Raw genomic sequence first — 16,339 nt, forward strand, 5'->3', positions numbered from 1 at the left:
AGGGCAATATGGCAGTTAATTAGCAACCAATACTGTAAACTACAGTAGATACAAAGTTTTGTCATATAAATTAATTGCCATTACAAAAAGGCAATTGCTTTAGCTAAGAAGGTACAAAAACTGGTAACTTCCATAAATATAACAAGAAGCTAAGTTAAGAAATACATAACAGACAGTTTTTCCTATATAATATTTGAATATGCAAGCTAAGACACCTGTGGCACTTTATGCAAAAACAGGAATATGACACACACACATCCCCACCCACACACCCATCCAGGCCTCCCTCCCCACCGTGGATTTCCCAAACGTGGTAAATTCTAGAATTACAAGCACAGGATGTGGCGAGGAAGCAGCAAGCCGGTGAGCTTCGAACTGCTAGACAAAGAAGGAGCCTCACTGACAGTTGTAAAGCATTAGGCGTCAGACAGAAACTTGTCAAAAACAGCTGTTGTTGGGTACTGATTGATAATGTTTTCATTCTGACGGCTGAGACACTGCAGACAGTCGTGGGTCTGAGAAGAAGCCCATCCCTGGCGCACACATGAACACACACACACACAGACAACGGGAAGTCATTTAACAGATGGCTTGGAGTACTCAGCCACGGTATCTTAAAAAGACAAGATTCTACATTTAATGAACTTGCAGGCGAAGCAATGCCTAGTAATCACTGATTTTTCATAGATGATGAACACTACAGGAGAAAATAAAAGCAGGGGTCGGGTAACTGGTCACTGGAATAAAACTTTTGTGCTGCTCACGGGTTACACAGTATTAAAAATATTCAAGGACACTGTAGACAAACTTGTATGTGAATCACTATGGATCTTTTTGATCCATTCCACTTTTTAAAAAGCTTAAAGAAGGGTTCAGTATTTCAAAGGTAAGATTTCATTAAAACCCACCTATGAGATTAAACCACAAAAACTATACTGGAAGGACATTACGGGTCTGCCACAAATCTTCTGTAGAATTACAAGGGATTACCTCACCCTGTAATGCAGTATTTGAGCATCAGTCTCTGCTACCTAAAAATTACAAACATGTTTTTATTGCTCAGGTGTCTGGAGCAGTTGTATATCATTTGGCTACTTAATGTTTCATGTGGTTAAACATCCACAAGATATGCCGAAGAGTATTTTATCCATGAACTTCAATATTCATGGCTTATTCCTGATTTAGAAAATGTCAAGGCCTCAACTCTTAGTAAAACTGTACATTTATCTCTATGTAATTTTATCATTTAAATTAAATGAAAAAATATTAGCTCCAAACACTGAATCTGGGCCCTAAAATTATTTATTCATTGCAGTCCCCTAGCTCATTTTTAAGGGTACATTGAAACCCCTGAAAATAGAGGTTTGTAATAGAAATACTGATAGACCTTTAATTGCTAGATGGAGGCACTCACAGACTCCATTAAACTACATTAGCACTTAATGAATAAATATACAGAGGATATTCTGTCTTTGACGTCTTTGTCACAATCCATGCCAGTTCAAGCCCTATTCCAGTTTAAAGTATACTTAGTTTGGCTATTTCAAATTTTTTTTCCCATGATTTTAAAATTATTTTCTCTGTTTCAATCAAACACAGGATTTTTAGCAAAAGGTACCTATATTATATTGCAGCCTGACTTTAGGCAGGGTAATCTTTCCATTACAAACTACTTGAGGCCTTGATCAAACACTAATCAGTGGTGCACATGTTGTGCCTATATTTCCTCTAACCCTTCTCAAAAAACAAAAGCAATGTCTTTGCTGTTAAAAGGGGAATGAGACTCTTCAGACACAATAAGGGAACATTATGTCTTGTCACTAAATTCTTCAAAGTGAATCCTATTAGGATAGGATATTCTTTCCTGATAAGAATTCTTTGCTGCTCATTTCTGTCTCATAGTCTATAAGGTGAGGATACAAAAAACTAAAAGCTAAAATAAAATAACACCCCCCTAAGAGATCTTGAGGAGGATACACATACTTTGGGACGCTCCAGTCACAGGACGCCCCACCCCCGAGCCCAGGGACAATTAGTCAAGGTCTTGTGAGTCTTTTGGAGTCCTTCATAAGGGATTTGATTTCCGTGAGCCATGGATTCCATCCATTTTAGCACAGAGTATATAAGAGATGCTTAGAACAACAGAAGGAAAAGACATGCGGTGAAGATAATTAGTGGTAAACAGAGAATAAATTCTCTCTCAGTAGTGTGTACTTGATGGTAATGCCGATGATAATTCACCTGATTTACAGAATATTCACTTTAATAGAGAGATGAGAGTCTGCGTTAACTAGAGAAAAATAGAAAATGAAGCCATTAGAGTCTTGATACCAAAATAAAATTAAAAATGAGAAACTAACACGATAGGCTCAAGGCCTTTTGGGAACCCGTTTTCTTTGCCAGATTTCACATTCTGACAGCTTCGTGGTCTTTTTCTTCTAACAAATTTATCAGCTGAGAGAAGCTGTCTTTCAGTGTGTCCATGTCGTCCAGAGAGCAGGGCTGCAGAATCCAGCGTTTTCCACGTGCAAGTGGTTCAAGTTCAAAATATTTTTTGACCTTCAGGAAATGAAAAAAAAAAAAAAAGATAAATATGTTATTAATTATATCAGAACTATTCTCATACCAAAATTTTGAGAGTGATGAAGTGGAGGATTTCATGGAGAATTTATATGAACCACGAGGCCTAAGACTTTCTAGAATCTTATGCACAGCTGTTGTTATAATGTGGGTTACATGTTGTGACCTAGGAGTGTTTTCTTTAGGGGTGAATGACCCACTAGCAAGCACCATTCTACTCATACACTTAACAGCATGGGAGGTCTGATGCATGCTAAGAAACAATTACATGCACTTACGGAACAGGGCAAAGCACACTGTAGAAACCAGAAAGATTCAATTCCATCAAGATACCTCTAGCAGAACAGCTTTTGATACATTATCCTGCTGAGTTAGTAACACCAACAGTATGTATGCTTTCAATTGCTCAAGACTCAACTTTTTTTTTTTTTAATTGTGATTTGGGTGAAAGTTTACAGAGAAAATTCATTTTCCATATAGCAGTTCACAAGCACTTTGTCTCATGACATTGTCTGCAGTTTCCCACAATGCAACAGCTCCCCTCCCACTTCCTCCCCATAGCTACTCTTCCCTGTGTTCTTCCTTCCTCTGTACTCCTGGCCCCCGAGGTGTCTCACTGTGCATATACAGCCCTTCTATTCTCCCATGATCGATCTCTCCAAGGAGTGTATCTACCTAGTGTAATGTTCAGCTCATATGCCTGTCTTTTGTTTGGCTGGAAGCCACAGCAGTGGGTTAATTCCAGACCTGACAGGCAGCTAAGGGGTCATAGTCTCAGGGGTTCCACCAGGCTCTTGCAGACCAGCAAATCTGGTGATTTTTAAAAAATTTTTCATGGTTTTGAGTTTTATTCCATATTGTTCTCCTGCTCTATCCAGGATCTCTTACATAGATCCCCCTCCAAGTGGTTGACAGTGGTAGCCGGGCACCATCTAGTTCTTCTGGTCTCATAGTTATATAGGCTGAGGATCGCATGGTCTACCGGTTCCTTGGACTAATTGTTTCCATGTGTCTTTGGTTTTCTTAATTTTCCTTTGCTCTGGATGAGGAGAGACCCATCATTGCATCTAGATGGCTGCTTGCAAGCTTTTAAGATCCCAGTCGCTACTCACCAAAGTAGGATGTGAAACAATGTTTTTGTGTAGTATTTTATGCCAATTGAGCTTGATGTCCCTTGTGACCATGGTCCCGAGCCCACAGGTCCAACTACTCGCTCCCTTCGAGTAGCTGGCTATAGTCAAGAAGTGACTACAACCTTGTCCCTTGTGAGCTCTACTGTATACCTGGAAATTCTTACAAAACATACAAAGAGACTCAACTATTTTGACCATCAAGCACATGATAATAACACAACCAAAAATCTCACTTAAACATTTTTTTCTTCCTCCCTTAAATTTCTAGTATCTACTTCTGAGACCTGGGAAAGAGAGTAGAAGCTAAGTATATGTGTGAATATACACATAGAAACTTCTCTAAATATACATACATATACAAATCTTCCTAGCTTCTTTTCTCCTTCCAGTCCTGAAATTTTAGGGAGGGAAAAAAAGATCAAAACCTTACAACTGGTATGTGTGGTGGAGTATTTGCTACCTTAACAATCTGTTTGCAGAAGAGTGAACCCCAATGTAAACTGTAGATTTCAGTTAATAGTAATGTGCCAATATTGATTCATCAATTGTAACAAATGTACTATGCTAATTAAAAATGTTAATAGGAGGGGAAACTTGGGAGGGTAGTAACAGGAGAATTCTTTACTTTCTGCTCCATTTTTTCTGCAAGCCTAAAAAAAGTCTTTTTTTCTTAAAAACAAAAACAAAAACATGTTTGATTAATGACAAATTACAGGTCATTCGATGTATTGGCTAGTATTATCAACACTTGACTGCTAATATATATCAAATTGTTATGACTTCCAGAAGTATCGGTGACCTTTTCCAAAGGGCAGATAAAATACTAAGTTCATGAAAATGCTTCACTTCACACACTACTTCTCACAAGAATAGAACATTGTATTTATAGCCCAGCAAGGTTTTACATAACATAAAATAAATAGTCAGTAGCAACATCAGAAGAAGCATTGCTCAAAGACATTCTTGGTCAACACATTGCCTTAAATCCCATGTGCCATGGAAAAATTCCAAGGTCTTACCTGAGTCAATACTCAATCCAGAAAAAACAAGTGTCTGAGCCACATGCCATTCCCAAATGTGGTTTTATTTTGCATTTATCATTATAAGCACCAGATATTGTTAACATTAGAGATACACCATCTAAAATGGCTTTTAGGCGTTTCCATATTTTATTTTCATGTGAACAAGAAGATATATGTAGCAAATACTAAGTTTCTAAGCTAATTTAAGAACCACAAATACGCTAACATTTTAAAATTCAATTATGTCCAGAGAGTTCTCCTGTGGATGTCTGCAATTTCAAAATAAACACTAATTCAACAAAACAAAATCAGTAGCCTGTGAGAACTGAGACCCTCATTGATTTTGATTCTGAAATGTAGTGAAAATCTTATGTACAGATCAGAAAATGAGGACTCACCTTTAGAACAGCTTTTGCTCAAGGTATTTTAACAAATGATGTTGTTAAGAGGATTCTGACTTACGGAAAAAATATAAACCCCATTTCTTTGGTTTCTGTTCTGTAGGGCACTCCAAACAATTTAGATTCAGAGAACCTGAAATTGCTTGTACAAGGACCAGGAGCAGTGGGCCAGCCCTGCTCTGCCCAAAAAGGAGCTGCCAGTCAACAGAATAAGGAAAGATGCTGGCCAGCAGGGGGAGAGAAGAGTAGGCAGGAGCGGCAGGTGGGGAACAATGTTTAGTCTACAGCAAGAAGTAGGAGTTGCTGCTGCAATAAGTTGACAATCAGAGATGTTAGTAGTCTCCTTGCTTCTTCTACAAACTGAGGTTTCAGCTGGCACCAATAAGTGTGCAGAAATGGGGAACCCCATGCTTTAATACAGTATTTGATCAACAATGCCTCCCATCCCAACAGGGACAGCATGTGGCATCCAAAGTCTGGCACAAGAAGGAAACATTCATATCCCCAAATCCAAAAGGAGACCATTTTAAGTACTGCTTAAACCGGGAAGAGGGCCAGTGGCAAGTAATGAAATAATATTAAAATAAAGAAGAACATGAAAACAGTAAGGTTATCTCACTAACAATACTTCCTCCAAATGGCCCATTTAAAAAAATGACACTGAGCTGATCTTAGTAGCGTATTTGCAGCTAATTTGAAAGCAGTATTAGATTTGGATAAGCACAAAACATAGGTAATTTGTGATATTTTGCAATACTGACCAGACACAAAAAACAGGGAGGTTCAGCTACCCATTAAATACTGGTTTCTAGGCAACTGAAAATATAGTCTATCATGCAGGCACACTTGGAAGATAATAAAGATGTCTGATGGTAGCTATGTTTCCATAGTTGCTCCCGCTGAATATTAAGCATGAGAAGGAAATGGAAGCTGCAATTTCAGGGTGGTCACAGATAAAGGAACTGATGGTGTTAAGCTGACAAATATGGCTGGGTAACTTGAGATTTTCAGATCTGTAACCTAAGTGAGCATCCAACCCTGCCATATCTACCCTACCGGAATCCAAATGATTCCACGCCACTCGATATTTATAATATCAATTTTGAAACAAGTTTTGGCATTACAGTGATATCCGAGTACAATGAGTGGCTGTATCTGTCTTCAGAACATAGCTTCTCATTACTCAGGGTTTCCTGTTTCTACAAACAAAGACTACAGGCAAGGGAGGGGAAGATGGAGACTTAATGTACTCTGACTCCAACTTTTAATTTTTAATAAAATTTCATTTTGTTTTCTTATATTAACCTGAACTTTAAATTTTACCTCACCTGTATTATAATACAATTTATTCAGAATCGTATTTTAACTTCTACCATGGCTATTGTGTCCTGCTATCTATGGTAGCATAGTGCCTAAGGCACTTGACTGCCAACCAGAAGGCTGGCGGTTCAAACCCACCAGCCACTCCTTGGAAGGAAGGTTGGGCAATCTACTTCCGTAGTGATACTGCTTCAGCAACCCAAGGAAGGGTCGCTATGAGTCAGGTCTGACTTGACTGACGGCACGTAACAACAACAACGACAACAACATCTATATGGTAACATATAACTTTAAAGAATTCTGTTAAATTTGACCAACATAAAGCAACTGCTTACATCTGATACTAAGTTTAAGAAAAAAAACAAAAAACAAAACAAAACCTACCTGTGATACAAAGATACTTTTTTATGTTGGGCTTTTTTTTTTTTTTTTTCCCAAAGCTCATTCTCTTATCAAGACAAAAATTAAAAAAAAAAAAAAAAAAAAAATTAAGAGAAAATGAACCTAAGTCTTTTGACTACTTTATCAGCTGCTTAACTGTCATGGTTAATTGGAAAAAGCTAAAATAAGGAGATGGTGACTGTTTCACACTGGCTTCTGGAAATGGCACTTGGGGCAATGACATCAGAATACAGCTGCCTGGCAACTTGTGGTCATTTAGCTATTTTCAGGAATGCCACAGAGAGTGGGCATTTGCTAGTAGCCATGTGTCCACCCTAGAGATAGGAAAACAAAGCCACCATAAGTAGCCAATCTATTTTAGCTATGTCATGAGTCCTTCACTCATGCAACTGTGAGTGATTTGTGTTTCTGCATTCTATTATTTACACATTGCATTGAATGTAACATCCTAATACAACAGAGAAAGATCAGAACCATCTCATTGCAACTACTGTTCGTAGCAGCTGTTAGACCTGTGAGATTACATAGCAGAGGTAGACCCACTCACTGTTAGGAGATGTCCTTAATGTTACCTTGAGTAGAGAAATAATGAAAATAATCCCTTCCTAGTTACAGGATCGCTGATATGGGTGCAATGACACTCATAGATTTCCAGTCTCACCCTCACATCAGTTCAAAAGTTATTTTCAGTTCCTACAATTCTGTGGTGATTAAATTTCTAGAAGTCATGTAAATTGACTCTAAACTGCAACGATACGTCTTTCCTTTTTGAAAGCCTGCAAATCTCATTTTATTTATAATGTAAAACTGCTTATTTTTCCTATTTTTGTTATTAAATCATGTAAGAAATGTGTGCCCAGAACTGGCCTAATTTTCCTTTGAGCACTATGGGAGGCTTAAAAGGGTACAGATAACCCAGAAGGGATCTACGTAGTATTTTTATTTTAAAATAGTTATCTTCCAAATATGCATATTTACAAACACAGTTGTGATCCATATAAGTGCATGGCAGGACATTATAAAAAGGAGTTAGGACATGTGACAATTCTTCACTGTGTGGGGCTCTGTCATGGATCATAGAATATCTGTCACCTCTGATTCTTGCACACTAAATGCCATTAGCGCCAACCAGTCATTGTTGTAAGTCCCACGTGCCCCTCCCCACTGCAATCTCCAAACCACCACCTAAGGGTGGTGTCCCCTGGGATCCAATCCCCCCCTTCCTCTGCCCCCAAAGAACTGCCACTCTAGTCCATGTGAGATGCAGGTGACTCTTGGCCCTTTCTGAGGCTATTAGCTTATTTTTCTACACATTGACTAGCAGCGATGGAAGGTGGATATTTACTTTGCCCCCATTCTCCCATGGGGGTCCTCATCCACACACAGCATGCAGCTCCTTCCGTGAAAAACTAGCAGATTATAACTGATCCCCATCAAGGCTTGGGGGCTGGTTGTGGTGGAGTCAGGATCAGTATAAGGAGCTTTGGAAATTTTCATCCTGAATGCTGGCTTCCCACAGAGTCATTCATTCACCTAACTTTCTTTAGCTGAGACTGGTGAGCAGGTGAAGGGTGGTGTGAGTGGGTTCTAATCAGAGTCTGTGCCCACATTCCGTTTGGCAACGTGGGTCCCATTGATCACAGCAGAGCAAAACCAAAATCAAAACACCAACAGCCTGCTGAGACGACTGTCCTCATCATTTGTCTTGTAACATTCTGAGATTACATAAAGCCCCCCGCCCTTGGCTTCACCCACAACTTCCACAGCAAGCCCATGTGTGTCAGGGTAGAACCGTGCTCTGTAGGGTTTTCTCTGGCTGATTTTTCTGACCCACCAGCCAGTCCTTGGAAGGAAAGTTGGGCAACTACTTCCATAGTGATACTGCCTTGGAAACTCAAGGAGGGGTCCCTATGAGTTGAATCAACTCGAGGGCAGTGAGTTTGGTTTATTATTATTATTTATTTATTTATTTATTTTTTCTGAAGTAGATCCTCAGTGCTTTGTTCCAAGGCTCCTGTGGTGGGCTTGAGCTACCAATCTTTGGTTAGCAGGTAAGCATATTAGTGACCGTAAAAAATTGTTTAATACCGTACAGTTTCCTAAAGCTTTTACATTCATATATGGCACTCTGACTATACTTCAATTGGATTCAGATGATTCAAATAAAGAGGGATATGATTATTTCAAACAGTCTTTAATCATGTACCTCAACTGGAATTAAAAGTATCTATAAAAACGGCAATGGGTTTATAGAAAGTTGTTAAAAGAAACTGTAGAAATACTGGCACATTTTTCCTCACCTCTGGAGAAGGAATTGGGTCTCATGATAGAGTCTGGACTGACAGTTTTATCTCCTTTAAACCAATAGTAACAGGTCATCTGCCAATGCAGAAGGTAATGACCACTGGTGAGGATATCAAAGAAAATACAAAAAACAGGAAAAAGTAATGCAGTCAGGGGACTTGGTAGGTAGAAGGGCAAGCTAGAAGCTAATGTGAGAGAACACAACTCAGTTAACTGCCCTACCGACTCAGGGCACCACTGCTGTTTTCTTGTAATTGTAAATACACCAAACGTATTGAAAAGCAAAGGTTTTTGTCTTTTTTTCCAATGAATTATATGAAAATGGTTCTTGAGGTGGGTTCACTGAGGCAAATTCTCTGGTAAAAGTGTGATCTGGATGATAAATGCATCCCAAGGCTCGCATTCAGAGGATGTTGAGAGCCTGAATAGACTGGAATTTTGTAGGGTATTTTCATGGCTGTTACAAGGGGGCAGAACTTTCCTCATCTACACTCTCAGTCCTTAAGTTAGTCACTAGTGCAGATGTACCAATCGTATTAATGTGTCACATGGGAGGGGGCGACATTTGTATTGAAGTGCCTCACATGGTGCCCTGGAGCCTGCTGCCACTGGGACTGGCTACAGCTGATTGTGGACAGTCTCTTCCCAACTCCAAGTACAATGTCAGCCAATTGTACAAGTCATGACATCAGCCATCCTTGGAGTATTTACAGCACGGCAACCAGAAGGCTGGCGGATCAAACCCACCAGCCACTCCTTGGAAGGAAGGTTGTGTAATCTACTTCTGTAGTGATACTGCCTCAGAAACCCAAGGAGGGGTCACTATGAGTTGGACCCTACTCGATGGCAGTGAGTTTGGTGTTTTTGGTTTTAATCAGCTAGTGCAACAGACTAGGGCTTTTCTTTTTCCTTCCTAGAGAGTCAGTGGTTAAACTTTTGTCAGCAGATACGTCTTGTATGTATGTTGGCAAAGGAGCGTGCCAGCATCTCTGTCTTCATACAGAAGCTCGTGGGGCAGGCTGAAGTTGGTGACCTTCACCAAAGTCAGAGAGAACTTTGGCTACACTATGGCTCCAGGACAGGGACTGGAGATAAAGTGGCAGGGCATCAATAAGATTCTTCAGAGTGCATTCTTGGCAGCTTGTTCAAAGAAAGGTTGGTCTAGAGAGAGGGACACCAGCTGTTCCTCTCTTCATTGTACCGCTTGCAGGATTTTGAAATCCTTAGAAAGGTACTAAATATGTCATTACAGGCAGAAATAAATAATACAACTAAAATCAATTTGCCACAGTCCCAAAGATACTGCAACACAGAAGGGATATTATTTACTTTCCACTGAGTATTAATAAGGACTAGAAAAGGACAATTTGCTATGTACCAAAAGTACAATATCACTTTGGGAGTGCATATTTATAATGGGTGATTGATTTCAAAAACAATGTGTGTAATCTAAAAGTGAAAGTTCTAATAAGATGGCTTCTTTCTTAAGGAAACGCAAGTTCTGTGTAGCCTGTCTGACCTTGGGATAATTAAAAACCAGACAAAAGCCTGCAGGTTATGACCTGTGATTTCGTCTCACCCTTATTACAAGTCTTTCCCAGACAGTAACCTCTGATGTGCACAGAATGTTATATGTTGTGGCGATACTTGTATAAAAACCCAGCCTTCCACTGCACAGGAGAAATAAGCCTGTCCCATGGTAGCCAAATAAAATGACCTTATTTGCTTTGGTGGTAGGACTTAGGATCTGGAAAGCAGTCCTGTTTTTGTTTAATTGGCTAGTCTAGAAGTGTAGAGCAAATTACATCTATTTTCTCTTTTTGATATGCCTGGGGGTATGTTTTATTCTCCCATCCAAACAGTTTGCTTATCAGACAACCACTGTGAAAGGAACAAATTACATAAGAAAAGCTTCCTGCCTCGGGGCCTACTGAAGTCTACCCACTCTCCCTGAATCTGCACCCCTCCTCTCTCCAGTTATTACACTGGGCCCTCTACAGTTTGGAACGAGTCCTGCACGCCGGCCTTCACTGCCACGTGTGCTTCTCCATCCACAGGTGGAAAGGATGGCTCTGTAAATACTCTTTCACTGGAAGACTCAGCAGAAGTCCTCCTGTCATCTCAAGAGGAGGAGACCTTAATGTTATAGAAGAAAGTTTTAGAACTAGAAGGGACCTTAGTTACAGTAGCCATTGTTGGCTGCCTCCTCATTGTTCAGTCACCCTCCTCATCGTTCAATAACCCTCCTCCTTTCCAACTAATTAACTAACTTTCCTGTAAATAAAGTTTTATTGGAACGTAGCATGTTCATTCATTTGATATTATCTTTAGCTGCTTTAAGGGAGCTCTTGGTGGCATAGTGCCTAAGGCATTTGACTGCTAACCAGAGGGTTGGCAGTTCAAACCCACCAGCCACTCCACAGAAGGAAGACTGGGCAATTTACTTCCGTAAAGATCTACAGCCTCAGAAGCTCAAAGGGGGTCTCTATGAGTTGGAATTGACTCTATGGCAGTGAGTTTGTTTTTTTTTTTATAGCTGCTTTCACACTACACCAACAGTGTTGAATAGCTGCCACAGAGACAGTGGCCTGCAAAAACTAAAATAGTGATTATCTGGCTCCTTACAAAAAAAAATCATTGCCAACCCTAGCCTAAAGTAATCTGCAGCTTCCCGCACTGTCCAGGAGGGCAGCACCAGGAATAATGGGGTATCAGGCTTTCTGGGCCTTGATTTGACTTCAGCTTCTAGACCTCCTCTTCCCTCTCAGCTTTGACTCACATTATAATCACAGTGGGATAGAGAATTTGGTTTTTCCAACCCAGCCAGGCTCCAGTTATGATTTCAGATTCTTTGGCTTGTAGTCTAGCAGGCACTAGGGTCATCTCTCAGCAAAGTCATATTTGATTTCCTCTCTGTGCCCAGCCAGTGTTTCTTTCAGATAGGGATTTCTTAAAGACCTCAAGAAGGAGTCAAGACACAGAAAGTTTTCCTGTCAAGACCTCTATTAGTCATGTGATCTGGGACTGGTCCATCTGAGGTTTCTGGTGTCTTTGAGGATGGGTTTTTCTGCACAGTGATATAATTTGCTACTTTGCCATTTTAGAAATGAGTATATAACTTACTAAATTGATAACCTTTAATGTCTTGATTTTCCTGAAGCTTTTATACTCAATTTAAAAATCTTATTATTCTATTTCTATATCTGCTAAATTTTAATAATCATATTAAGGGGACTTCTGAATACTATTTAGGTCCATCTATAAACTTAGTTTAATTAACTATCCTTAAACATTTTTAAAACTCCATTTATAAATTCAATATATTCAGTTTTCTTTTTGATCATCTAGAATGTCTAATGATCAAACTATCCTCCAAATAGTTAATAATTCTTAAAAATTTGATCCATTAATTTTCTTGTAAACATTCTAACACTGCTTACAAACTTAACTAAATTCTTGTATCTTCCACATAAAAGGACACTTCTGAAATCAATTACATGTTTTAAATTAGAATCTAAGTAAATCTATGAGATTGACATATATATCACATATACTTTAAATGAAATTGTTAAACTATGGGGTTGATTTATCTTACCATTTTAATACTCTAAATGCTAAACCTTCCAGGGTTAAAAAGACTTTCTCATTAAGGAAACAATTTTCCATCCAAATGAAATGGGTTATCATTCCATGCAATTTGAGGTTGCCATTTCAGTGGACTTGGGTTGCTTTTCAATCGGAAATTTTTGAATGGAATATGAGACTGGAGCTGTAGATGGCCAGGGAATACTTTCAGAGGCACCCTTGGACAGGTTAGGAACCTTAAAAATAGTTGGTGTAATGGCAAGGACCTCATGGTATTCAAAGGGAGTTGATTGCTCCCAAATACATTATCATACCAAATTTATATAAGAGGCCACTTCTGAAATTAATTGTACATTGATAATTTCCTGTACTCCCTGGTTGGAGTTTGCATTTCTTTAGATGATTTATTTCTTTCTTTCTTTTTTGTGTGTTCCTTTAGACATTTAACATCTTTTCATCTGGCTTATAGATAATTAATTTTCTTTTATTGACAAAATAAACATATACCATAAAATTCTTCTTTTTAAGATGTTCAACTGAGTGCTTTTTAGTATAGTCACAAGGTTATGTAACCATCAACCACTATCTAATTCTGGAACATTTTCATTACCTCATAAAGCATCCCCTTACACATCAGCAGTTATGCCCCATTTACCCATTCTCCAATCCCTGGGAAACACTAATCTGTTTTCTGTCTCTCTGGCTTTGCCTATTCTGGATAGTTCATATAAGTGGAATCACAGGATAGGTGGCCTTTAGCATCTGGCTTCTTTCATTCACCATAATGTTTTCAAGGTTCATATATGTTATAATATGCGTCAGTACGTCATCATATTATAGCTGAATAATATTTCATTAAATGGATATACCACATTTATTTATCCTTTCATCAGTCAATGGACATTTGGGATGTTTTCACTTTTTGGCTGTTATGAAAAATGCTCCTATGAATATTCATTTACAAGCTTTTTCATTTCTCTTGGGTTTATAACTTGGAGAGGAAATGCTGGTTTATATGGTAACTCTATGTTTAACTTTTCGCAGAACTATTTTCCAAACAGTATTTTGGAAACTGTTCTTATCATTTTACATTGTATGAGGGTTCCATTTTCTACACATCCTCACAAATGCTTGTAATTAGCTGCCTTTTTAAAATTATTATTACAGTCATTTTAGTGGGTGTGAAGTGATATCTCATTGTGGTTTTGGCATTTGCATTTCTTCTTAGGAGAAATGTCTACTCAGATCATTTTTCCATTTGACAGTGTGGCCAAATTTACTCAATGGAGAAGAAACAGTCTCTTCAACAAATAGTGCTGGAAACACTGGTTTTCACATGCAGAAAAATGAAACAAGATCCATTCCTTATGCTGTACACAAAAACTAATTTAAAATGGATCAAGGTCCTAAATGTTGAAACTAAACCATAAATTCTTAGAAGAAAATATGGGAACAAAGCTCTGAGATCTGTTTTTTTTTTTTTTTTTTTAACGATAGATTATCTAACACAACAACAAATGCACAATCAACAGAAAACAAATCGATAACTATTTTGGGACCTCATAAAAGTTAAATATTCATGTTCATTAAAAAAAAAACTATCAAAAGAGTAAAGAGACAACAACCTGCAGACTAGGGAAAAATCCTCTGGAATGATATAACCAATAAGGGCCTAATATCTAAAATATATAGAATACCTCTACTACATCTTAACAATAAAAAGACAAACAACACCATCAAAAAGTGGGCAAAGGGTATAAATAGACACTTCACCAAAGGGGATATTCAAATGGCCAACAGACACATGAAAAGATGTTCAAAGTCATTAGCCATCAGAGAAATGCAAATCAAAGACAAGGGAATATCATTTCACAATCACTAGGATGGCTAAGATAAACAAACAAACAAACAAAACCCACCAAAAGGAGAAAATAACAAGTGTTTGAGGGGGTATGAAGAAGTTGGAACCCTCATTTACTGTGAGTGGGAATGCAAAATAGTACAGCCAGTGTGGAAAACAGTCTGACAATTCCTCAGATAAATAGAGAAATAAATGAATAAATAAATAAAGTTGCCATATGACCCAGTATTTCCACTCCTAGGTACGTACCCTCGGGATCTAGTAAAAGTGACACAAACAGACGTGTGCACATAATAGCAAAAAGATGGAAACAACCCAAGTGCCAACAATGGATGAATAGATAAGTAAAATGTGGTACATACATATAGTGGAATACTACAAAGTGATAAAGAAAAATGAGTTTCCAAAACATCTTACAATGCGGATGAACCTGGAGGACATTATGTTAAGTGAAATAAGTCAATCACAAAAAAAACCCAAATATATTTTGTATGTTCTCACTTTCCTTAAATGACACGAATAGGTATATATGCAAAAACTAATGTCAAGTGAGTACCAAGGATTGGGAGGGAGAGGAAGAAGTACTCTCTAAGCAGTAGTCACTTTTTGTTTGTAGAAAAGGAAAAGGTGTCCTTTAATATGGGTGAATTTTGCACAGCTTGACTCATGATATTGTACATACAATAAGCTGTAAATAGAGGAAAGGAATGAATGGGTAAATACTAGGTTATAAATGGTTTTGCAACAATAATGACAACATAAAAGGGGGAAGAGAAGGGTACATATGCTAATTAGATGTAACCATTGCCCCATGGGATTAGTTCCCTTAGTTTTGGGGCTTATGATTATGGTCTCAAGGGACAATCCAGTTAATTGTCATAGAGTTATGCTCTTTATGATCTTAAGGTTTACGTTCTACATCCCAGCATGATGAGTAGTGTCTGGGGTCTTAAAAGCTTGTGAGCAGCCATCTAAAATACAACTATTGGTCTTTATTTGTCTGGAACAAAAGAGAAAGAAGGAAACCCAAGAATCAGAGAACGAACTGGTCTACAGGACTAATTGTCTCCATGAACCACTGCTTCCTCTACCTGGAGACCAGAAGAACTAGATAGCACCTGGCCACCTGTACTAAAAATTCTGAACAAGAATCCTGATACACAATTGAATCCTGATAAAAAGGGAGAAAAATGTGGATCAGAACTCCACATTCTCAAATAATCCAGTCTTATTGGACCTACTTAGGTTGGAGGAGCTCTGGTAGCATAGTGCCTAAAGCACTTGACTGCTAACCAGAAGGCTGGCGGTTCAAACCCACCAGCCACTCCTCAGAAGAAAGGTTGGGCAATCCTACTTCCGTAGTGATACTGCCTTGGAAACCCAAGGAGGGGTCGCTATGAGTTGGGGCCGACTCGATGGCACATAACAACAACAACAACACTTAGGTTGGAGGAGTCCCCAAGGCTGTGACTCCCAGTTGCTCCTCAACCCTTGAAGTGAAACTGTCCCCTGAAGTCCTGTTTAAGCTAAATAATAGTTTAGCCCCAAAAGGAAAGATTGTCACTCTTGAGTATTATTATTATTATTATTATTATTATTATTTTAAATCATATAAGACCAAAGAGTTAACAACCATTATAAAGTGTAGATGAGAAGCTTGAGGGGCAGGGAGATTAACTAAATGGAAATGAAACAACTAGAACAGATGTTGACACAATGTGAAGAATGTAA

General features: G+C 38.5%; 1 protein-coding gene across 1 annotated transcript in view; it reads right to left on the reverse strand.

Annotated features, from left to right (window-relative positions):
* Positions 1–2,406: 2,406 nt before the first annotated feature.
* The window catches only part of ARL15 (ADP ribosylation factor like GTPase 15), a 465,466-nt gene continuing 451,533 nt past the window's right edge, over positions 2,407–16,339 (reverse strand). The window contains exon 5 of the mRNA XM_042782392.1: positions 2,407–2,559. Coding sequence (XP_042638326.1) covers positions 2,407–2,559 — 153 coding nt within the window. The remainder of the gene's footprint in view (positions 2,560–16,339) is intronic.

The sequence above is a fragment of the Orycteropus afer genome, unplaced genomic scaffold (genome assembly GCF_000298275.1).
Source record: "Orycteropus afer afer isolate SDZICR_OR568_19922 unplaced genomic scaffold, OryAfe1.0 scaffold00296, whole genome shotgun sequence".
NCBI classification, from domain to species: Eukaryota; Metazoa; Chordata; class Mammalia; order Tubulidentata; family Orycteropodidae; genus Orycteropus; species Orycteropus afer.